The 25666-nt window shown below is 26.6% G+C and overlaps 1 protein-coding gene across 4 annotated transcripts; it reads right to left on the reverse strand.

Moving 5' to 3' along the window:
* Nucleotides 1-422: 422 nt before the first annotated feature.
* On the reverse strand, nucleotides 423-23718 carry Pex1 (peroxisomal biogenesis factor 1). 4 transcript variants are annotated; one of them, XR_016189347.1, is made up of 20 exons: nucleotides 23424-23718; nucleotides 23130-23360; nucleotides 21613-21727; nucleotides 20939-21546; nucleotides 20547-20878; nucleotides 19792-19901; nucleotides 19625-19732; nucleotides 19396-19552; nucleotides 19066-19231; nucleotides 18817-18976; nucleotides 18580-18755; nucleotides 18383-18517; nucleotides 18260-18324; nucleotides 16550-16609; nucleotides 16266-16452; nucleotides 15904-16066; nucleotides 11460-11517; nucleotides 10681-10706; nucleotides 725-831; nucleotides 587-621 (listed from the first exon to the last, which is right to left on the reverse strand). XR_016189347.1 is itself a non-coding variant. In XM_015524299.2 (19 exons), the coding sequence occupies exons 1-19, from the start codon at nucleotides 23532-23534 to the stop codon at nucleotides 525-527; spliced, it is 3114 nt and encodes a 1037-aa protein (XP_015379785.1). In that variant the 5' UTR covers nucleotides 23535-23718; the 3' UTR covers nucleotides 423-524. The 4 variants fall into 4 exon arrangements, 3 of the variants coding, with proteins under 3 accessions (XP_015379785.1, XP_089071758.1, XP_089071759.1); XM_015524299.2 differs by lacking the exon at nucleotides 11460-11517 and having other exon boundaries at nucleotides 423-621; XM_089215633.1 differs by lacking the exons at nucleotides 587-621; nucleotides 725-831 and adding an exon at nucleotides 6116-6132.
* Nucleotides 23719-25666: the final 1948 nt, after the last annotated feature.

Genomic DNA, 25666 nt, shown 5'->3' on the forward strand with positions numbered 1-25666 from the left:
TGTACTTAATATAAAGTATGATAGAAAACTTAATTTTTCAGAACTATCAATGGAGCAGAAGTTTTCATAGAATTTATAACGGGCAATTGTATGGCACGCATCCTCTTACACATGTAGTAATTTTTGTTGTAAAAGACACTCAAACACAAACCGTTATTTCGTATATATAATTAATACGGCAACGTCGCTTAAAAGTTGGCAGGTACAAACGTTCTCAATTGTGTTATTAAAAAAGGTCGATAAGGACCGTTGTCAATCGTGTTCAATCCGCTTGTAAACTACTAACTAGTATATGAGTTTTGTACGCCATAATGGCATGATAGGTATAACTAGGAAAATTGAAGGACTCGATGAACTCGGAATATGAATTACGAGACGACGATAGTGTTCTACAACAGCAAAAGAAATTTAACATCAATCAATGAAAAAACCAATGTTTTTTATTTTTATTTTTTTGGTACAATATCACCCCCAGGTAAGAAAATAAAGACATGCATTTACTATACTAAATAATTCAAGGATAATCAGGCGAATGTCGATTTCTGTTGTCTCCTATTGTTGTTATGGACTTCAGCAATATTTCCTCTCCCATAAATTCTTTTCCCAGCAAATATCCGGTGTCTGAAAATAGATTAAAAAATAAATTTGTTTTCATGATATTCAGGCATCAGGCACGTGTTCTTAATGCAAAACTATTATATAATTATATGACATATATATTTACATCTCTGCGTAACGGTCGATATCTGATTGATGCAAAGATGGTTTAGTTGATTTTAGAGCTTCTTGAAAATCATCGTTTGTGATTGATAGCTGAGAGACTCCATCAGGCTGTAAAATCGAAAATATTAAATTATACCAAACGTTAAACGGTTGAACGCAGGAGAACTTATTCTGCAATCACGTTAGAGCAGCAGTAGTAGGAGGACGTCGCACCCGAGTGTGTTGTCTCCGCCTTACAAACGTACGACACATCAGATTATCGTTCGCTATTATCAATAGGGTGCCGTCAGTATTGATATTAGAGCGAATTGACCTATTATAAAACTTTTAGATAAGAACATTATCTGTGTTGCGTTGATCTGTTTTTTACGATATTTTAATTTCTAAGTGAATTATGCGTATGTGGAATATTAATATTTTAAAATGCTCATAATTCACTTAAAAATTAAAATATCGTAAAAAACAGACCGAAAGAAACCAGATAATGTTCTTAGCTAAACGATTTACAATAGATAAATTCACTCTAATATCAATACTGACAAGCACCCAATTGAGAATAGAGATGGGAAATCTGGAATGTGTATGTCGTACTAGTGTAAGAAGGAGACAACACATGCGGGTATGATGTCCATTTAACAGTCATTTATTAAAATTTAAAACAAACACTAATTTTCCCAAAAAATATTAACATTATTAATTTAAAATAATTAAGTTCTTATACAAAAACATGTTTTTTAAAAAAATAATTTTTTCTCCTGGTTCAAAACTGTAGATTTAAAATGTTCTCCAGATATTTATAAGTATCTAAGACATAAACAATTTTAAAAATATTTTGGCTTCTTTGTGCTATACAAATTGTTATCTAATTAAAAAAAATATATTGATGCTAGTAAAATGTATGAACAAATTTCAAAATTAAATGGATAATAAATAATTTATGAAATATACTCAAGGCAGGAAATTCCCAAAAATAAAATTTTGAAAAAATTTATTTTATTACGTTTTAAATTCAATTTACTCCAAAAAATATTAATATTTTAGTGAAAAATAAAATTATTTGTTACTGAAAAAATGAAACTGGGCTTCAATTGTTTTTAAATAATATTAGACAATAATTATATCAAGAGATTTCACTCTAAGAAATAGAGTAAAAAAAAAAAATATTATGCGTGAATGCTGTTATGTTCCTATGTTATGCCTTATGCGTCAAATTATTTTATTTTTGTTATTTATTATATTTGTATAAAAAAAAATCTTAATGCAATTTCAGTATTAGGAAATAAACTATCCAACTTTTTACAGCTCAGAATAATTGTCATTTGTCAATAAACTTTGTGTATTTGGGTTATCCTTATCTTGGCTCGATTCATCTGCTTTAAAGAGAATAGAATTCATAATAAGTCTATAAAACTCAATTGCAATGCTTGTTGAATAAAATCTATTTCTATGAGTTAAATAAAAATATTATAGAAAAGAAAGTCAATACGTTAGTACAATATTACGAATGGTTGACAAATTAATAGCGTAAAATAACAAAACTAATTGATGGACATCGATCAACTAAATATGGTCTGCGCGCGATGAAATAACTACTAAACATTTTGTAGCGGTCGGGATACGAAGGAATTTAATCATTCGCTCGTAGTGTTCGTACCGCGTTTATCGCGAAAATGGATAATCCATAATCTATTTTTCTATGTTTGAATAACCGCTCGTAGTTGTCAGGGGAGATTTTATCTATATTGTATAGAGATCGTCGTATTATTATTGCGTGGACAATATTACTGTAGAAGTGTAGAAAGTTTGTAGTTGGGTATTACTGTAGTTCGAATATCGATAAATTCGTTGAAACGCGTAAGTGAGTTCGCGCAACGTGTACATTATCATAATCACTTATAGTTTTTTCACTCTAAAAGGCACCTACATTATTTCAAAACTTTGCGCCTGGGGGAAGATGCCCCTCCTGCCCCCTTTTAAATCCGAGAGTTTGTAATTTGCACCACTATAGGTAGCCGAAAATAGTGTTTGTAATTTGCATCAAAATAAGGGTATATTATGTAATTTGCACCATCCTCATTTCCTCAAGTAGTCGAAAATAGAATTTGTAATTTGCTCCAAAATGATTATTTATTTGTTGAACAAATATTTCAAAAAGAACAAATTTTGTTCGATCATCGAATATTCGATTTTGAAATATTTGATTATTCTTCGATATCTTCGTTGACTTCAAGACTAGATGGACACGAATGACAATAATAATTTTTTTATATTCATAAAAATACGACTTTAATTTTATATATAGATTTTTTTAACTGGCTAACTTTTTTCATATTCATAATTGTACGATTTTATATAAACCTACAAAAATATGTGTATAAGCTCATCTATTTTATAAATAAAAACTAATCTAAATGTATATTAAGATATAGAAACTTGTAAGTTGATACTATTGAAATACTATCGAAAAAATATCGATTTTAATTTTGTTTCTAATTACAATTCCTATTTCTTACTATCTGAGGATGAAGCAAATTACGGCTGCAAACGGTCCCAAATTATTTTAGGTACTACACTAGTTCGGTCCTGAATTATCTTAACTACGACATTAGTTCTTGAATATTTTTTGGTAAGTACTACACTATATTAACATTTACCTTCCCATTTAAACAGAATTAGGACTGTCTATAATCTATTTAGATCACACGTATGGTTGAAAATGTTTTTTACATTTTTTTTTTTTTGTTTTATTTCTTTTCCATTAAAATATAAGTTATTAGAATTTTATAAAAACCAACTTCACAAAATCACTTTTGTGTTGGTAAAAATATTTAAAATGTTAAAAACCAAGTATAAAAATACATATTATATAATATAAATATAAATAAAATAATATTTTTTGAAAAATCACATGTGTGTTGGTAAAAATGTATAGGACATTAATTTTACAACATCAAATAGATTGATTATTCTTGCAATTTGTTATTATATATTTTAATATTAAAAAAAAAAAAACATTTTTAACTATACCTGTGGTCTAAATAGATCATAGACAGTCTATTAAAATGGAAATGAAAATGTTAGTATAGTGTAGTGCTTACCAAAAAATATTCAGGAACTAGTGGAATACCTAAAATAATTCGGGACCCAACTAGTATAGTACCTATAAAAGACGGGACCCAACCAGTATAGTAACTTTAAAAATCTGGGACCCAACTAGTATAGTACCTGCGATTAGCCCCTAGTACTCGAGACCCAACTTGGATGCGCCGCAAATTACATATCCTAATTTTGGTGCAAGGTAGAAACGCATTTTAAAAAAAAAAATAGTGCAAATTACACATGTTGTATATATTTAGGGTCAATTTTGGTGCAAATTGGCTACAGCCTTAAATCCGACTATGATTTTTTCATATTTTTCTCTTTTTTTAAGGGAACATATTTCAACATTTTTCGAACAGAAAAATTCGAATCCTAACTCTTGGTATATCAGTAGGTATTGGACAATATATTGCACGATAGTGGGCTATATATAGAAATATGTTATATAATATTTAACCATTGTTAAAACGATAGTTCGTGTCAAAATTACAGATACCTTGACATTCTATGTACATAATTTAAATTTAAATAAAACATTTTGTGGCCGCTGCCCCCTTCCAAAAATAAAAAAACAAACTATGATCGCGCCACTGGGATGTATATGGCTATATAGGTACTAGTTATATTATCATGTAACACGCCGTTGATTGCACATTGGTAGCGTATTATAATACAACAACTGCATGCGGCATACTTGTAATTACTGAGAATATTGTATTAACGTTTATAAAAAGAGTACATCAATTTTCTGAACAGAACGCATGGATTCTCGACGTGATTATAATATATACTTATAAAAAAAAACAGAAAAAATTCTCTTCAAAGTCTTGGAAATAGTGGCAATACAAGGCGTTTATAAAAAAAAAATACCGATAAACATCGCAACTATTTAAACTCAAAAGTGATTGAATTTCGGTATTTTTAATCGATGTTTATCGAGCAAATATAAACAAAGTGGTGAGTGTTAAAAGCACGTCGGTAATACGCCCGCGCGCACACACAGAGATGGACGGACAAGAATAGAACGGGATTATTTAATTGCTACAGGACATTGAAAAGCCATTGAATTGGCGTTCAACACTGCACTACCATCGATCCTTTTGAGGATCGGCATACCACACAGGGACAGGTTGGCGATAATGACTTCTTTACTTTTGCAAAGTATTGTTTGCGTTGGGTTTCGATTCTGAAAATGGAATTGGTTTCACAGCAGCAACAGCACTGCCGCGGGTTGGGGCGGCATAAAATATACATTTGTGTGTGTGTCTTTTTATCATTATCATTTATTTCTTTTTTCTTTTTATGTAAATAAAGAGGACTCCGCCGAGGCCGCCACACTTAAAAATAAACGGCGGCGACGGAGGATTAATATACTATACGCGTCGTATTCAAAACGAAACAAACAATAATTCCAGTTCAGCGTCAAAAGCGGGAAAGCAAACTATGTAGGTAAAACATCATACCAAACACGCTATAACAGTAAATTGAAGTTTTATTTTTTTTTTCACCCAGATAAGCGACCACACCACTAACGGACAGGGTATCTAAATACACATAATATTATAACTGTTTAAAAAGTAAATCTGAAAAGCCCGTTTTTATATTTTTAGTTTTTACTTTAGCTACCTATTCAAAAGCGTTATGCGCAATTTGTTTTGGTGGCCGGTAACCCCCCGGTCCACCCTCGTTATTACTTCAGCAGTTGGTCATGATTATTTTTTTATGGCTATTTTCGTAGGTGGATAGAGGTGTGCGGCATAAACAATCACACAGATATTCTCAATGAGAGAGGTTATTATATAAAAAAAATTATAGATAATATAACTATATATATTAAAGGTACCTACATCAAAATACTCTTTAAATTGTATTCATTTATATAACACTATGGGGTGGAGTGAGCTTTCATGTTTACACCACTGGTTAAAGATTGCTGCGTAAAACATCGAACAACTATATCCAGGGACTATATTGGTGAATATAATAGTAAATAAATTAAAATTAAAATGTATATGATAAAATAATATTAAATTAGATAAAAAAATTAAACATATTATTTGATATAATAAATCATAAGATATTATACTCTTTTTATTTTATTTTTGACAAGTTGCACTGTATATCGTTTATCAAAATATTATATTGATTGAGTAATTTAATTCTGTTACTTACAGTATACATTTTTTTTTTCATATTTACCTTCCCTATTGACTATTTTATGGGTTTTTTGGTGTTGTATCGTGCTCACTGCTCGTGCATATAATATGAGAGGACATTTGGTTGAGGTACACCTGATGAATTTTGCTGTTTCTAGGGGTGATTATATTGTTTCAATATATGCATATACGATATACAATATACATAATAAATACATGATACATACATAAGAGACAACATATTGGTAGCCAAAAAACGAGATTTCCCCCCTGGTTTTGCCACTAATTATCACAACACTCGATATCACCGTTAAATTTATAATTATCTACATAACAAAATATAAAATTATAGGTACACTTAGGTACATTCACTTATTGATACACCGTTCGGATTGACTTTAAATTTCTAAAAGAGCAAAATATGAATCTTTTTGTATATTACAAATATAATTGTTTTGTATGATACTAGTGTAATAATACGACGTCGGGAGGACTTTTGCGGCGAGATAATAGAGTTGTTATTAAGTTTAACCGTCGGCATATACATGCGTGCCGAAAATGAATAATTCAAATAACAAAAATAATAATAAAAAAATAAATATAAAGAATACTCCCCTAGAGCTGCACGCGCGTACACACACGTACACACGTCGTGTTATCTTATTTTTATTTGCTTCGAATTGGGGGAATGCTAGCAAGGCACATTTCTTTTATACACAGTTATTGTTTATTATATACGCTGTGTTCGCGGATAATACCCCACTTGATTGCCTCATTTGTTTACTTGGTTTAATAATATAGATATTTATTGCACATGCTGCAATATAAGCGACCCGCGTTCGACACCATTACGCCGATATCGTTGACTTATAATACGATTATGTATAATAATATTATTATTTATCGGGTGGGACTGCTTCGGACTTGTCCCTAAGCAAACACTGTGGGTACCGGTGAAGTACTGGGTAAGCATATAAGATATAACCGAAGCGGAAAAAAGCCCAACTTATCGAGGCTTGTACGATGCTGCATCACAAAACGATTGATTAGTGCGATAATTCAGATTTGATTCAAAACCGCAGCCGACGTAAACTTAATTAAACAAAAATAAAATAATAATTTTGACAGGCGTATATTTGTATTTATTATGTATCAAAAATGAATAAATATGCATTGTTCAATTGTTACACTGCAGATGGTTATTCGGATGATATATTGCATAAACTTTGAGCATCAACAACTAAAAAAGTGTTAAACACTAACCGGTATAAACTACAATTACAAATCCAACGAATCGAAGTACAATAAAAAAACGGTTATAAGATGCACTGATGTTATGTTATGCAGATCAAAACTATAAAGTTATAAACATAGCCGCGTACAGGGGTGGCTCCAGAGTCTCGGTTGGGAGGGGGATAAGTTGTAATTTCACAAAACTTTATAACAAAAAGATTATTTATAGAATAAGATTATAACAATTATTATCAAGAAAATATTCTTAGTATTTCGGTAGTCCGTACAGAATTGTTTGCTACGCAACTCATGTTTTGAACATAATTAAATAATAATTTCATAGTACCATACCATAATATATTTTATGTTAATATAGTTAATAGGTTTTTCATAATATATACCAATAGCAGGTACATCGTATATACTGTCATACCTCTATAGCTCTATATTATACTTGTGTGTCGTATAATAGTCGATATTAAACCTGATGTGATTTTTTTTTGTAATTTCTTTTTTTACAATGTACATTTCTTTATAAATACGAGCTTGGGAGGGGGAGCAGCCACAAGCAGAGCCCAACTTAGGAATTTTGGGACCCGGGTCAAATTTTCTAATGGGGCCCCAAAATTAATTATTATCTAAATTTTAAATAATAAACTTAAATTATAAAAAATGTAGTCTTTATGCTAAATAGATTTGTTATATTCAATTTATCTTATAAGATTATAAATTTATAAATCAATTATTCCATAATAAGGCTATAAGTAATTATTTAATGACAATTAATATAAATAAAACGATGAAATTAAAAATATAAATATAAATAAAGAAGTATTGGTACATAAATTATAATCATAACAATATAAAGTGCTTTTGACCAACTTTATCTTAAAACTTAATAGCTTATTTTATCGATTAGAGAATAATCATAAATTCTATTACGATACGTGACTAACGAAACTACGTAACCAGTAATATCATACAATTGTTTCAAAATGCCACTTTAATAATTAAATATCGGGGCCCGGGGCTGCCCCCCTAAGTTGGGCTCTGGCCCCAAGACCCCCATGGAGCCGCCCAATGCTGTGTACTTTTATCAATGGAAATCGGTATGTTAGAAATTGCATTATATTCAGTGGAGCCGATTTTTTTTTAAGCCTGTTTGAGAGTACCACCTACCCACCAACCATGCAAAACTGATAAAGGGGAATATCTCTTTCAAAAAAAAACTATAGTTTAAGTTTTAAACTTTATGCTGTAAGGAGAATAATATATATTAAATACTATTTAGTATTTACCCTATATTATTATGTAACAAAAGCAGTTACTATCCACCGCCTATAAAAATGTTCCGACGTTCCGAGATATATACCCCACTTGCCATACGTATTCGGCGACACTGAATTTACATTTATACATATAATATTATTTTCATAATTCCATTAGGTATTACCGTATTACTGTATTAGTATCAGGGACGAACGCAAGAAAAAATTTCAAAGGAAGGGGGATTTTTAAAGTAATTTAAAATATTCATAAATATCATACTGTTCATACTGCATTATACTATTATCTATTACTTGTCGTTAATTTCCATAGACCTTATACTTGTTTCGAAGAATGGGCAACACTGCATGCATCTCAACTTCTCATGACCGTACCAGCACACTGGGTAGGATAAGGATGTTTCGACTATAATTATAAGCGATCTAGGACAAATGGACGTAGCCGTTTGGACGTGGGGACAATTGGACGTCAAAAAAAATATATATATATATAAAACCATATTTACATTATTAAATAAATTAAATTAATAAGCTATTTATATTTATAGTTTTATACGTCAAAAATGAATATAAAATATTTAAATATACAAATAATTTATAATATCTAAAAAGTTATTGAATGTCAAACATAGTTTTTTATACTCATTATATTATCTATCTATCTTATTCTGTTGTTATATTAAAAAGTGGTCAACATCTTATTTTAATGTAATGAAATATTTTGAGCGATTCCGCGTAAAAATGATATTTAACTTCACCATCGCGATTCGAATTAATAATTAACGTCATTTTACATATATGTAGACTATTACACAATTTGTATACAACTAACAAGATTTTAAGTGTGTATTTTCGTGCTTTACAAAGTGTGATATAAATGGTTGTAATAACCAATAAGTTTAAAATTATATATTATACCTATTTTTATTATAGGTGTACCTATTACCAAAACGATAAAATTCAATCTATAGGTAATAGGCACGTGATATCAATAATAATAGATAATGTTCGATATGATACGATACCATTAGTTATATTACTTACAAATATAATATCAATGGTTTTATAATTTATAAATAGGTAAACACCTATACAATATAAACAAGAACTATCAGTTTTTAATTTTTAGTTTTTTTTTTTAATTGTATAAATATTAAATTTAATTTATAATAATTTTTTTTTTTTTGACGTCCAATTGTCCTCACGTCCAAACGGCTACGTCCATTTGTCCCTATTCGAAGTATAAGGTCTATGTTAATTTCCCGTAAGCAGTTAAATTATTATCATGTCGATAGCGATGATAATATTACACTCGTCGTCTACATTGCGTATATCATTGAATTTACGACGACCAGTGTCGATCAGTTATTTATAAGCTAGAGCCCGGATTTATATGCATTTGCATGTTTTTTTTAAATAGTCAAAAAAATAGTTAAGTAAACTACAAGTTTTAACTATAATCAATAGATCCGAAATACAAAGTTTTATTTTGCATAATTTTTTCCATTTGTTGTAATGTATTGCATATTTCTGTATTTTACAATTTTTTATTGTAAATTTTGCTTATAATATATTTTTAGTCTACGTAATTTGACGAAGTCGTTTCCTTATCTTATCTCTGAGATCTATCGGACAAGCAATCTGTTATTAATCCCATCCCCCCCCCCGTTCACTCATGATTAGTATTATGAAATAAAAAATTGGATAAACATTATTGTGAGTGCTACATAGATGTGTGTTATAGACTGTAGAGAGGGCGCCACATCATAATGTACAGTCTCGATCTTACAAGTAGATACGGAATATGAAGGGCCAAGTTAATCGTTGAGAAAACAGTTCAGTCCCTATGTAGAGGTGCCAACATGAAATAAAACGTATGAAGCATGAAAAAATGTAGGTACGCCCAGCAAATTAACGTTTTAAAAATTATAATATCACAAAATATCGATGTACAAACATAGATATCAGTTAATGATTTAACGTTAATTTTGATTATAGGTAAATTCGAAGATTTCGAACTTATAACTTAACGAAACCATAAACGTAAAGTGCTGAACGTAAATTATTTGGTTTGTTATATGGTGTGCACTTGTAAGACAGTGAAAATAAATGCATATGTGTATGCAGTATGCCATGGCGTTCTTGTCTTATTATACTCATAATTCATATTATATTATACTCACATCCAAAGACGATGCGCAGTCTTGATCTGAAAATAAATGTTATATTTAAGTCAATTGTAAATGGACAATGGTTACAAGTTATAAAATTACAAACATATAAAGGTATCTGTAATGTACCTATACAGATTTTTTAGTAAATAATAATATTACAAATAAAGGGAAATTTTTTGAGGGGACGACACACCCGCTGTGTAGTTCACTAGTTTCCCGAGTTTCCGTTTAGAATTCGCAACATACCATATATTTTGAGTTCGACTGTTCAAATTTAGAGTAGGTACCTAATAAGGTTTAATATTAGAGTAAAACTTTAAAACATTATTCGTTTAGACCGTACTAAAGTACTAAATATATTACATTCTTATTATATGCATAATAAAAAGTTAATCAAATTAAATTTGGTCTGTTACATAAAATAAATTCTAAACACGGTAATTGATTAATAACATTATAATTTTTAACAATACCTGTACTTCGCTAATAAGAAACATATAGAAATTGTAATTTATATATGAAACCAGTGGTTCCCAACCTTATTTATTCTACGCCCCCTTTGTAGATTTTCAAAAATTTCGCCCCCCCCCCACATATATATTGAAAAAAATATAATTTTTTTGTTTATTTTTCATTTTACATTTTTATTGACGGGTTTTTATTTTTTGCTAGGCTTACAAAACCCGATCTTGACCCTAGCATTGCAGGTGCACCAGTCTTTATTCATTTTTCATTTTTTCTCTTCATTTTAAATAGGTATAATAAAATTTGATAAATAAAAATTTTACTTTGTGATGACTGCTTGCGCCTCCCCAGCGATGTATACGCCACCCAGGTTGGGAACCGCTGTATTAAACACATTAATTTTAAATTTTAGTATATAAATTAAAAGCAACACACACTTCTATGAGTCTCTGTTCTGTGATCGTCCGATAAAAATGTGCATTGCATATAAATGTTACGTTTTTTTTTTTACTTGTGACAAGTCAAACATTTACCTATTATTCGTGGAACACGAAGGATACCATTAAAATACTAAAGAAAACGGCTCGTATCAGATTCCGGTGTCAAAAAAGTAAAATGACGTTTGTTAGAACCCCCCTATTTTATACAAAATAATAAGTTCACAAATAATATTATATTGAATGAAAGCTGATAAATATTATTATGATTTATGGTACTGATTTTACTGTCGTCTGTCAAACTGCATAAAGTTATAACTATAGAAATAGTTTATTATCATTCAAATAGAATCATAAAGCATTTAATTGATATTCCAGTAAAACTTTAACTTAATAATTTATGAAACTAATTACAATATGAAAGTATAAAATGGATTAAATTGAATAATAGCAATGAAAATAAATTTACTAAATTAACTATTATTATTTGTTACTTATTTAACTTTATAGTCTATATGGGTTGAAATATTTGAACATATTATTTTTTTTTCGCTTAAATAAAATAATAAATTGCTATACATTATAGGTTTTATAAAGGTACTAAATTTTTCAATATCTAAAATAATATTTGTTAAGAGCTTAATTTTTTAAATGACGATGAGTTAACACAAAACCCTTCCCTGGCTCCTAATGATTTATAAGCACATGCCTATTTTCCATGTACAAATACTATCTATTTTGAATAAAAGTGACCTTTAGTTTCAAGTAACGCTATCTGTTAAACAAAAATTCAATAACATTTAAAAATGTTAGATTTTACAGCAGTTTGTCTGTTTCAAACATGATTGATATATTACTTACCTATTGGCTATGAATGATAGTTGAGTGTTTAATATGCTCTATAAATACAACCTTTAATATTTGCTAACCATTTTTAAAATGAACAATTGTAACAAGATGATGGAGAGCAAAGGTAGATTAGATACAGATAGTTTTCTATTCTTTCTGACATGGTTGGATATTATACCATATAATGAATTCCACCAAAAAAAAAAAAAATACCCATTCCATACAGTATAACGAATGAGATACCAGTTATACAATTTTATTTCTATTTTTCAGTCATTTGTGGGTTTAATTAAAAAAAGTTAATATGTTTCAAATTATATTTTAACTTATTCAATCAGCGTATTATAAAATTCTAAAAGGCTTAATTAATCATTTTAGTAAATTAACATTTTAAAATTATTTAATTATGTTTTTAAACATTTATATTTAAATCTTAATATTTTGTTCTCTCCTAATATTGAATCGACAAATTGAATTTTTTCATTCAATTTTAAGTAGGTACTTAATTACCTAATTAATAAATATAATTAAGTTTATTTAAGTTTTGGTTTTGTTTAGATATTCCAAATAACATATTTTGTCTAATACTTATGTAAAATTGAGCATCTATTATATTATTATGTCCCACTATGCAATAACGTCTACTAATATAATTTTTTCCTTGATAAATGGTAAATACCGACTATGGTATGCATAACTGCAGGTTAATTTATTAATATTGTCAGTTAAAAAATAATAAAATATTCCACATTTTTGGTATTATATTTTTTTCTTATAATTTTAAGGGAAAATAGACTATGATTTACATTCTTCACGTTTTGCTGATTTACAATCAAACTCCTCACTACTAAAATATTAAATTCAGGTTTTCTGTACACAATTAAAAATGTCATTTTTAGGTTATATAATATAATAATTATTTAATATACTAATATGTAATAAATCTTTCAAGATTAATAACAATTTACTATTAACTCTTAGTTTATATAAAAATATATTAGGAGATTGTTTATTTTTGACAAGTAAAAGTTTTATTTTGTCTTGATTTGATCATCATATTTATTTTTTATAATTTATATTTTAAAGACAAATGGCTTGTTTACTTATGTATATTTATTATTTAAGTTTTAATAGTTAAAAAGTTATGAAAAGTCACTGCCTTCAGGTTGATGGTTCATCAACATATGTAAAAATTTGATATTCTACTCCAAATTCAAAATATTCTAGATTCACAATTCTCAGAAATATTTTATGTACAAAATATTATCAAGTTATAAGATATTGAACTAATATTGAAATAAAGTATCAAAATTAAATACTATGAATATACAATTTTGTATTACAAAAATATTACCTAATAATTTATTTTGTTGTTGTTATAATACATTTTTGGGCTTTAAATGAATTGTATTTAGGGGCATGTACCGTTTCCGCCAAAATTTGAAATGACCGATTCCGCCATCGCCCGTTTCCGCCAATTTAAAAAAAGGTTCGATTCCCGTTTCCGCCAATTTACCTGCTATGGTAAAATTATTGTAATATATTCCATATTTTTGGTAAAAATATGTTTTAATTAATTTGAGTTGACTGAAACTACGTTCATATGATACAGTAAAAGGCAATGTTAGATACAAACGAACGATCCCCGATAAAATTATTATAATATATTCCGTATTCATTGGAGTATTATTCCTATTATTTTAAGGTGTATTTAAGTTTTAACTAGAAATGATTGTAGGTACATGGTTAGGTTAATATGATAATTGATAACATTAAATATTGAAAAATATATAAATAACTAATAAATCAAATAATAAATACATAATATTTTGTCATAGTTTTGATAAATATAATAATAAAGTAAAAATCACTTATTCATAATTAATACACACAATATTTTGTCATAGTTTTAATAAATATAATAATAATAAAAAGTGATATTTTCATAAATACATATAATATTTTGATATTTTGTCAAACCTAATTTTAAGAAATACAGTAATTGAAATAATTAAAAAGTCATAATATTTTGTTAATTTATTTAATATAATTAAATGCAACACTCTTTACATACGAATAACGCGATATTAGTTTATTTTTAAAATCAGTTATAGCCTTATTAGTCCTATCACATTTTAACAAAGTGGATTTATGTATTATTATTATATTTATTAAAACTATGACAAAATATTGTGTATATTAATTATGAATAAGTGATTTTTACTTTATTATTATATTTATTAAAACTATGACAAAATGTTGTGTATATTAATTATGAATAAGTGAATAGCAGTTAAATTGGCGGAAACGGGAATCGAACCTTTTTTTAAATTGGCGGAAACGGGCGATGGCGGAATCGGTCATTTCAAATTTTGGCGGAAACGGGTAATTCCCGTATTTAGATTATATTATCATATTTTCATTTTAAAATACATTATTATTTATCATCATTGAATTAATTTATAATGATTAGGTTAAATAGGACTAATTGCTAAACAAGAAAACCTTTATTGTTTAAGAAATAATTATAAATTGAAGAAAATATGTACAATAATATTGATGTAGCCAAGGTAATACAATCAAAAAAGAAAATGCATTCAAATTTATAGATAATACATAATATAGTAGTAGATTTTTTGATTTAGTGTAATTTATATTCTGTTCCAAATAAAAACACAGCAGATGACAGACAAAAAACACAAAAAACTCATGTTAGTGCCTCTACCACAGGTCTGCTGCCCTCTGTGCTCCAATAGAAGTTTGACCAAACCGATAGTTCATGAACATAAGTAATGACTGTGGACTGTGGAGTGCAGAGTGCAATTTAAATATTATAATCTAGGTATCTAGTATCTACTACCTAATTAATAATTTAAGTTAGTTATTCCTTTAAGTTAAATCCAGGAATCTTAATTAGCGTTTTTGAATTTTGACTATCAACATCAGGATCATTGTTAAAATAAATAATATTTCCTAATTGATCAAAAATATCTTTAGATCTAATTATTAGGTCATCTGGAAAATGTTTTTTTTTTGTGTATAACATCATTGGCGCTTAACTGATTTATCCCTAAAGATTGTTGTCATTTCTCCATCAAAAGTTGATCTTTAAGGATATTATAAACTGATAATATGTCTGATTTGTTACAGTGAAAGTAGCAAATTTTATTAGGCATTTTTACAACTTACTGACTTACTAGGTACTTTAATAGAAATAAACTAATCAAATATCTATAGAATAGGTAGCTTTTAAGGTTTATACTGTTTATAGTTTCCACTAGACAAAAGATAATATTATGCAGTTTGTATCAAATTATGTTAGAATTATCAATTATTAATAATTTTTTTCTTTATTATTATATGCACAATCTGAGTGTGAGCTAAGTTAACAATAAGTAGAAAAAAAAATTTTGTGATTAATTTTTGAATTTAATTATTTATTTATACATATAGATATATTAATAAATATGTTATTGCATACCTTTCAGAAATTTTTTTTCTGCAATTGAAAGTGTGGTGTATAATAGTCCATTTAAATCTGCACCAGTATAGTTGTTTGTTTCAGTAGCAATATTATGCAAATCAACGTCATTAGACAAAGTAACTTTGTTACAAAGTACTCGTAATATATCTTCTCTATCACTCTAGAAAGAAAATTATAATATAAGCTTTTTCATTATAAGCTCAGCAATAGATTAACTTTAAAAATAATCACATAATTATTGGAATGAATATAGAAACGTGTAAGAGCATAATGGAAGAAACAAAATTATATACAGTCAAAATATATTTAACAATCAGTTTTGGATATAAACTGATTTATGAAATATAAAATAATCTCACCATTGTTGGAATTGGACAATGTAATTTGACCCCAATTCGACCAGGTCTTAACAGTGCTTGATCAATAAGATCTGGACGAGAAGTGGCCGCAATCACCCATACTCCCTCAAATATGTCAACACCGTCTAACTGAGTTAAAAATTGGTTAACCACTCTATCTGTTACTCCCGTTTGATCTGAACCTCGACTATAAATTCCAATGCATAACATTTGTAAAAAAAGTAATGATTACATTAGTACATAAAATCATTTTTATTATTAACAACAATAATTAAAAAACTGACTTGGGTGCAATACTTTCAAACTCATCAAAGAATATAATACATGGTTTTGCGTTTTGAGCTCTGTTAACATAAATCATACCATAAAAATTATATTAAATAAACACAATTAATGCAGATAATTAAATACATCAATATAAATATTAAAGTTTAGTAAAGAATATTTTAATATCATTTAAGGCTTGTTATTTAAAAAAAAAATAAAATATTAATTGGATACATTTAAGTTACACAATATAATAAATAACTTTAGTTTGTAATTAAATGTTATACTATGGTAGGTATTACTAAAATACAATAAAACGTGTAATTATCATAATAATATATGTTCTGCTGAATTTTTTAACTTTTTAAATAATTTGTAATCACAAATTCAATATTTCTTAAAATATATAAAAGATACAAACCAACATTTTAATCTATCTTTTTCTATTTGGGTATTCTATTAAGAATTAAAAATTAAAAATACATAAAGGAAATTACAAATTATTTATCCAGATCAGTAAAATGAATCATGATTAGTCTATTTTGTGTCTTATTGGTAATATAAAAATTAATTACATTACCTATACAAATGAAAAATAATTGTTTAATTATATATTATATATTTTGTATGTATATTATTTTATTGTATATTATGATAAATCTATTTTGATTCATTTGAATTTATAGTCATTGTAAATTTATAAGTATAATCCATTAGTTGTATGTGCATCGTACAGAAAGTAGTTTTTGATAACACTAAATTTAACGTGTTGAGCTCCATTAGTAGTTGGTCCACACTATATTACTAATTTGACAATCCAAGTGGTATTAGTGTATTACTGTTATTATGTGCTATAACATTCAAAAGGTAACAATAAAAATAATCAAAACTTGAATTGGTGACAAATTATTATATATTTTTTCCTTAGTCCAATCTATGTTTGAGAGATTGTGGTGTGTGTGGTATAACCATGTATTTTACAAATAACAAGTGTCTAGGTGTTTTAGGTAATTACCAAGTACTAAAAAATGATTTTTAATTAAAATAAATAAGTTAAGAATTGATAGGTGTATAAAAATATTTATTATAAATCTGTTTTGTATAACTGTTTTATAAAAAGAAAGTATATTATAAAAAATGTTGTAAGGTAATGTTTAAAAAATGTTCCAAATAATGGTCTCAAAACTGTTTTTTTTATGATGGTTCATAATTTATAAAAATTATCATTGTAGGTTTTCATTAAAATTTGTTGGACATTCATAAAATTTATCCAAAGTAAACTAAATAACTAAATTAATAAGGGAGAAAAAAATGGTCTAATAATTAAAATAGATATAGACAATATTATGTATTACTCTTAATATTATGAGTATGTTGGAGGGGGTATTATAACTTGTTAATCTATTATGGGGACATCAAATTTTTAGTGTTTATAGCCGTAAAAAAATTTAAATTCGCCTCTGACCACCTAGATTGCAATTTTTTAGAATAAATAATTTTTTAGGTTAAATGTTTCCATAGTCAATCATCAAAATTGACTGAAAACATATACGGGGGGGGGGGGGGGTGTAATCTATAAAAACCAAAAAAAACGTAAATAGCTGTTTCACTGTTTGAAATTACTTTTGTAAAGATAGAGTATAAATAAATATATTGGTGATAACTTTTAAACTTTCAAATCCATTTAACAACACAACATTTTTAAAATAGTATAATATACAATTTACCTTTGAAAAACTTTTCTGACACTTTCTTCACTTTCACCAACATATTTTGAGAGTAATTCTGGACCCTTAAATTAAAAACTTTTTAATTATTAGTTCATAAAGAAATTATAATCAGAAATTTACATTGACTGAAATAAAATTTAAGCCACTCTCTCCAACAATTGCTCTTGCTAACAATGTTTTGCCAGTACCTGGTGCACCATATAATAAAACTCCTGACTGAAGTTTAATTGGGCAGTTGCTAAAAATATCAGAATGCTAAAATGAATAAAAAAAACAAAATTACTAAAAGATTAATAGGAAAAACAACTTAAACTTACTAAGGATGGCCAAATAATTGTTTCAATAATTGATTGTTTGGCTTCTTTTAGACCACCCACTAGTGAAAAATTGATATTTTTTTCTTTAAATAATTTTACATTGTGTAATGAAAGTGGAACACTTTTTTCAATAACGTCGGTTAAAACAGTTTTATTCAATGTTGTATTACATCCACCTATTAAAATAAAAATTTTCTTACAACAAAATAAGACACTATTAATTGAAATTTTATTTACCCTTAAATATTTCAAACAATACTTTATCACAATAATCAATGATATCTTGGATTACATAATTATCCATTTTATCACAAATACTCATTAAAAAGTCATAATCTACATCTTTATTAAAATTAACTTTTTTCAGGCGTTTTGAAATAATTATTTTTCTGCTTTCCTGCCAATTTCATTAAATATTGTTTAGTAATTTAACGACATAGGTATTTAAATCATATCATTATCATAATATACAGAGTTAATTAATACCTTGTCAATTGGTGGTATATGTATCACAGTTCTAAACACATGTTTAAACTGTTTTGAGAATAAATTTTCATTTTCTTGATTTAATGGCTTAGCAGTGCAAACAACTCTTATACAATACTGATTACTAGTAAAGTTTTCAATCATTCGCATTAACAAATGAAGAGGTCTAAAAGAATAAATTGTATTTTGATGTTATAAATTACTTTATAAAAACATAAAATTTAAAAGAAACAACCTTCAAAATATTATTAACTTTATTATTATAAATAATTAAAGTATATATTAAAATTTTGTTTATTTCACTTAAAAATGTTTAAAAAAATTGAATACCGTAGATAGATTTTAGACATATCAGCATGCTCATTAGGTTCAGAATTTAAATGACATAAATCATCAAAATCATCTATAACAATAATAGCAGGCTGAAAATACAAACATTCTTGAAAATCACTGGTTATTTGTTTTTGAACTGTTTCCCATAATTTACCTATAAACATATATATAATAAACTGTTATTGATGACATAGAAATAAAAATATTGGTTTATAATTTATAATACCTGCTAAGAAACGCCCATTTATCCAAATAATTTTTACAAAATATGGGCATTTAGAAAGCTTATTACAAAATAATTTAGCTGCTGATGTTTTTCCAGATGCAATTGATCCTTAAATACACATTTTTAATTAGATTTTACAGATTAATAGTATTTTAATTTTTACTTACCAGTTATCAACAAATTATCAAATGCGAAAAATGTATGAGATAATGTAGTATAACATTGTAATCCAGATTTCAAGCATAAAGATCCAGTGTGATTCATTTGTTTAAAACATCTACAAACAAATTGTTAATTTGTACATTAAATAATAAATACTAATATGAATATTTTGAGTTAACATCAAAAATTAAATTAAATTAAAATAAGTTAGGATGCAAATTTCTAGTTTTTAAATTAATTTAATGCAACATAATAAATTATACTTTCATATACAATTTATGTACAGTAGTCAGTTATAACAGCCAATAAATAAATACCTTAATATCAACAATCATAACTATTTACTGGTAATTAATGGACAAATACAATAAGGATATAAAGTTTACTAAATATATGTATATACAGATATTTGATAAAATTCTCAAAGTTTTAAACAACAGAAAACTTTTGTAGGATTTGTGTTATTATATCGTATATTATGGTAATTTTGGAAATTTTTAGAAGGTTTGTATTGAAATCCATAAGAAATTATTTTTTAAATATAAAACAACAAAAGTTTGTATACAATATTCTAATATAATAATAAAGAGTTTTTATAAACTTTTATTATATAATTAGTTGTATAAAATGTCTTTTATTAAAATAATTTTACCTTATACCTAATTGAATAAACGTTTTTAATTATTAAACAGTAGAAAAATACACACTACAACTATAAGTAATATAATAAAAGTGAGAATACTTGATTTTTGAAACATACTTTAGATCATAATGTTCCGGCTTTGGAATGTTAGATAACAAACTTTCTAATATTGGTTTAGGATCAGTGATTTTTATAGAATTCACATGATTACTGTGATAGTTTTTATCAGTTTTACTTGTAAATGTAATCATACCAAAATTAAATTCATTAAGTAACACAAAAGGAATATGCGATGGAGAAAATGTTACTAATACATCTATTGCTGATATTTTATTGTATACCACTCGTAGTAAAGATGAATTATTTAAAACCAAAACTTCTCTAAGTATGATTTCATCTTTCAATCGCTTTAATGTACATTCAACAAGTTTTTCCTCTCCAACTATTTTCTAAAATCACAAACAACAAATAATAAAAACATTTTTATTGTAGTAATAGTTTGAACTTACTATATTATTTGAAGGTGAAATATGAATATTTTGAACATCACAAATTTCATTTTCAATTTGGCTCACTGGTTCTAATATTACCTTCGAATTCATTTTTAAACCCAAAATCTTGCTTAAGACATTGGTAACATAAATAGTTGGCCAAGTAATAACTTCCATTTTCTTAATATTATTCATAGATGGGTCTAATGGACATAAACGTACAATTATAGATGGGTTTTTAATTGTTGATTTGTTTTTGGAGTCTTCAGATTTGATTCTATCAAATTCATGAATAAGTGATATTTTAACAAAACTATTTTTATTCGAATAGGCTTCATTGTTTTTAAATATTATTGACATATGTGCTTTAGAAACAAGAACACAATAATCATATATATAATCAGATTCTAATAATGTTTTTTCAACTAAAATTGTGCGATAAATAAAACGATTGTGATATTTTGTAATAGGAATACAATAATTTTGATTAATTGCGTCTGTTGGTACACTTTCATCTGCATTTTGATCAATGTTAATACTTCTATCTGATTCCATAACATTGGGTTTTACAACTATTTCAGTAGAATCTTTTAATGATCCAACTTGTAAACCATTTTCTAAATCATCTGAAAAAAGAAAAATGTACAATATTATAAGAAAATTATATAAATGAACTTTGTGAATATTTTTACCAATACAAATTTTCAAATGTACAAATTTTGAAACCCATATCGGAAAAATTCGATTTTTATGAACAATTTGAAGTTGTTGTAAAATTCTATCTTGAAGTGATACATTATTTAGCATCTTAAAAAAAAAAATAGGTAAATTTATATTGACATTTCAATATTTTTAAATATAATTTACATAAATATTCTATAATTAATCAAATAATATTAAAAGGCATGCCTGAAATTAATTATTTTGTAATGAGCTCCAAATACCCATGATCATATTTTATTATATTAAACAAGATTACAAAGATTTTTGAACTTTTGTATTGCATTAAATTAATTTAGCTTAAATGGATAATAAATAACATATTAAAACTATTTACTAAAAAATGCGGCAGTCATCAAACAGGATTAGAGGGTGTGGTTTCATCTATTTCATAATACTTAACAAAGTGCAAAATGTTATTCATAATATAGTATACACTAAATATTTCCTAATTTTTTTTGAAAATTAAAAACATACTTAATTTAATTTTATGAAAAGGTTTCCACAATTTATTATGTTTTAGTTAGTGTAAGTAGATAGAATAAGTGTGATGAATATGTTATCATTGCAATTTTCGTGTAGGTATATAATGAACGTAAGATACTTACGAATACACTAAAAATTCAAATTTTTTAGAAAATACTTGAAATACTATTCATATTTTTCAATTAGAATTTAATAAAAAGGCTTACTTGTGCCTCTCAAATACTTTGGACAACAGGGATGGGTTGTTGACAATTTTACTCCAGGACCTAAATGTAGATATTAAACTATTGAATGTATCTATTAGGAAAATGTTATATCTGTATGTATTTTATTCATCCCATTAAGAAGATGTCAGCACATTTTTTTTCTCTCTCAGACCTACAATGGCATAATACAGAAAATCTTACAAAGGAGAAAAATATGTGCCGACATCCTCTTAACATAAACATATTTACATACTTATAACTCATTAAAAAATTTAAATACTTATTAATAACACAAGTATTATTACGAGTTGATAAGACAGATAATATATCTAGGTATGTTGTCCTCACAATATCATTATTTTCTCAAAAAAAATTAAAAAATTAATACCAAATGTCCAAATATCCAAATGGTATAAGTTAAATGTTGGTTTTAGTAACAGATACTTAACATTTTCTTTAAAATATATAGGTATAGGAATGGTAGCTTTAGCTAGACTTTAGGAATGCCAACAGACCTGTGCCGTATCTAGGCATTGGCAAGGTGGGCGGTGGCCAAGGGTGCAGTTTAAAATGATCGCACAAGGGGCGCAATTTTTATACCATTTAAATACTAAAAATTCGCTATAATTTTATAACATTGGTTGGTTGCCAAGGGCGCACATAAAGCTAGTTACGGCACTGCATCAGACATATAATTAATCATTACACATCTGATAAAATTAATATTGTATAATACATTAAAAACTACAATTTAACAAATTTGGTTGTAAATGAACTATTATCTGTTTATTACTTACTAATAGGTCCCAATCAGCATTAGTGACTGGGGTAACAAAGACTCGTTCTAATGTATAAACTTGATCAATTAATGAAATCAACACATACTGTGAAGCAATAAGTCCAATTGTTGTTGATAGTTCATAACTTATATTAAATGCATCAGCTCCATTTGCATTGCACGGAGTTTGACAATAGGATGCATAAAACTCTTGTTGCACACCGTCGATGGCCGTTACTTTAAGACAAACCTATTTTATATCAAAATTTTATTAAATTAGTTTCTAAAATAAATGTTTTTACAAGAGATGTACTGTATGATTGTGGTGTCTTTGGGCATTGAGTTCACGAATCAGCTTTGAAGATAAATGTACAAAATTATCTTCTACTGGTATAATGTTCACTTGCAGCATCCAGTTAATCATTTTACTGGTCACCAAACGTTTGATTGTGCATGTAAGTAATAAAATCAATTTTATTAGATTACATTAAAATTTAGTTCTTTAATTTAGGACTTAAAGATTTTGATGAGTCTTATGTATGAAAAAGTAAACAATAAAAAATTTGAATTTCTAATTTCCTAACAATCAATCATGCGGATTGAGGGACGGGTACAGTTTTCCCGATTTTGATAACAACTGATAACAGTGAACTTGATAAGAACAAAAAAAAAGGCTCTTGCCAACCTATAAAAGTTACCACAAATCCCTATTCCTATATTAAATAAAAATATCAGTTTAATACCAATAGTGATTTTTCGAAAAATTCATACCGAGAAATTTAGTCTTCTATAAAATAAAACCATGTTTAGTTAGCTTTTAATCTGTGAAGTTAGGCTTTAATCATTATAAATTTCAACTTAATTTTAATTCATTGATCTAAATTATTTTAATCTCTATATTAAGATTTAGATTCATTTTATTACAAGCAACTTGGCTTTTAAAATCGTACTAAGGGTTACTATTGACACTATTGTACTACAATATATTATATTACTAATATAGTATTATAATTTTTTGATTGAAGTGCAGCTTTAATATTAGAGAATGTATTTAAACTTACTGAGCTACAAGAAATAAATTGTGTATGCAAATTTGAATATGCCAAACAAAACTAATTACTAATTAGTAATTACCCATATTTATTAGAAAGGTATATAATTTATTTTAATTTTTAAAAACATAATTTACTTTGGTAATGTAATTAAGTTATTTTTAAAATATTATTAAATTCTTACAGGCTTAAATTATATAATATTATATATTTTGTCAGTTGAATAAAGGTAGCATAGTTAATTAGAAAAAATTTAGTAAAACAATATAGTGTTCATATATTCAGTTACTGAATTTTCATGAAATAAATTTTATTTGTAACTTTGTAACTTTATAATAACACACATTTTTGTGTGATAAACTGTTCTATTCATTTATATATTTAATAGATATCAAACGTTATGCCATAATTTTTTTCTATATTATTAACTAACAATGCAATTGTTAGTAATTGCTTATACGTTTATAGTTTTTTAAATATTTTGTAAACAATTATTTTTTGAGACAAGTAATTTAGTAAATAATTGGTATAATATAAATATAATTATTATATTATAAACTAAACTTGTAATAGGTATTATTTATATTATAACAAAATGGTAGTTTGCTATCTGCTGTAAGCAGTTTCTTTACTTATTCATCAAATTTATAATAACTATAATATTTATGCACACATACTTATTGTGTTAATAGTTGTTAACATAAAATGACATTATATCATGCTTTTTCTAGTTGGTAAAAAAATGAACAAAATTATATTTATATTGTTTTATTAAATATTTACCTATTCGTTTTTATTTCTGTTTCAGCCTGGCTTGCAGTATAAATTTCAACAGCGTTGTTTCAAAACTCAGTTTATACACAGTGTATACATTTTTCATACAAACTGGACATTCTTTTTGGTTTTATATCTAGATATTTTTCTTTTAAACTAGGTATCAAAATTAATGTTTTTAGTATTTGCATTTTTTGGTATTACAAAAATAAAAAAGTTTCTTAAATTTATTTTATTCCTAACATTTAAAATTATTTATAGTGTTTTAGTTGTGTGACAAACTGATTGTTTAAAATGTATTAAACTATATCAACCTTTCCAGTATTTATAATTTATTTGTAAATATATTTTTTTAAATTATTTCTTCATATTAGTTGAAGTTTAATTAAGATTCACATTTTACATTATCTTTATTATTATATAAAATTATATTTTAGTAAACGTTCTAACTCTTGGATTAATAATCCAATAACTTGTTTAGCTACTAACTGTTCTGTTATAATTATTAATTGTTTATGTTCTTTTTCTTGAACACATTCTTGCTTTCGAAAAGAGAGCTAATGTTTGATTAATGTATCTTCTTTACAACATTTATGATCTTTAAAATGTCTTGAATGATATCATTATATTTAATACATATTATTATTAATGCAGTTTACAATAATTAGTTATAACTTGAAAAGGCAAAAAGTTTATAAATTATTTAACCCTATTCATTTCACCACCTTTA

This window comes from Diuraphis noxia, unplaced genomic scaffold (assembly GCF_037042655.1).
Source record: "Diuraphis noxia isolate RWA-SAM2 unplaced genomic scaffold, SU_Dnox_SAM2 contig0001, whole genome shotgun sequence".
Lineage (NCBI taxonomy): Eukaryota > Metazoa > Arthropoda > Insecta > Hemiptera > Aphididae > Diuraphis > Diuraphis noxia.

Bases quoted from the DNA above. Each gene is read 5' to 3' on its own strand.
- Pex1 (XM_015524299.2), bottom strand. From the start codon at position 23,534: ATGATTAACTGGATGCTGCAAGTGAACATTATACCAGTAGAAGATAAT. The intron at 19,902-20,546 runs GTATGTTTCAAA...ATTTGTTTGTAG, and splicing joins CCGGAACATTATGATCTAAA to ATGTTTTAAACAAATGAATC. The intron at 18,518-18,579 runs GTAAGTTTAAGT...TATTCATTTTAG, and splicing joins CAATTATTTGGCCATCCTTA to CATTCTGATATTTTTAGCAA.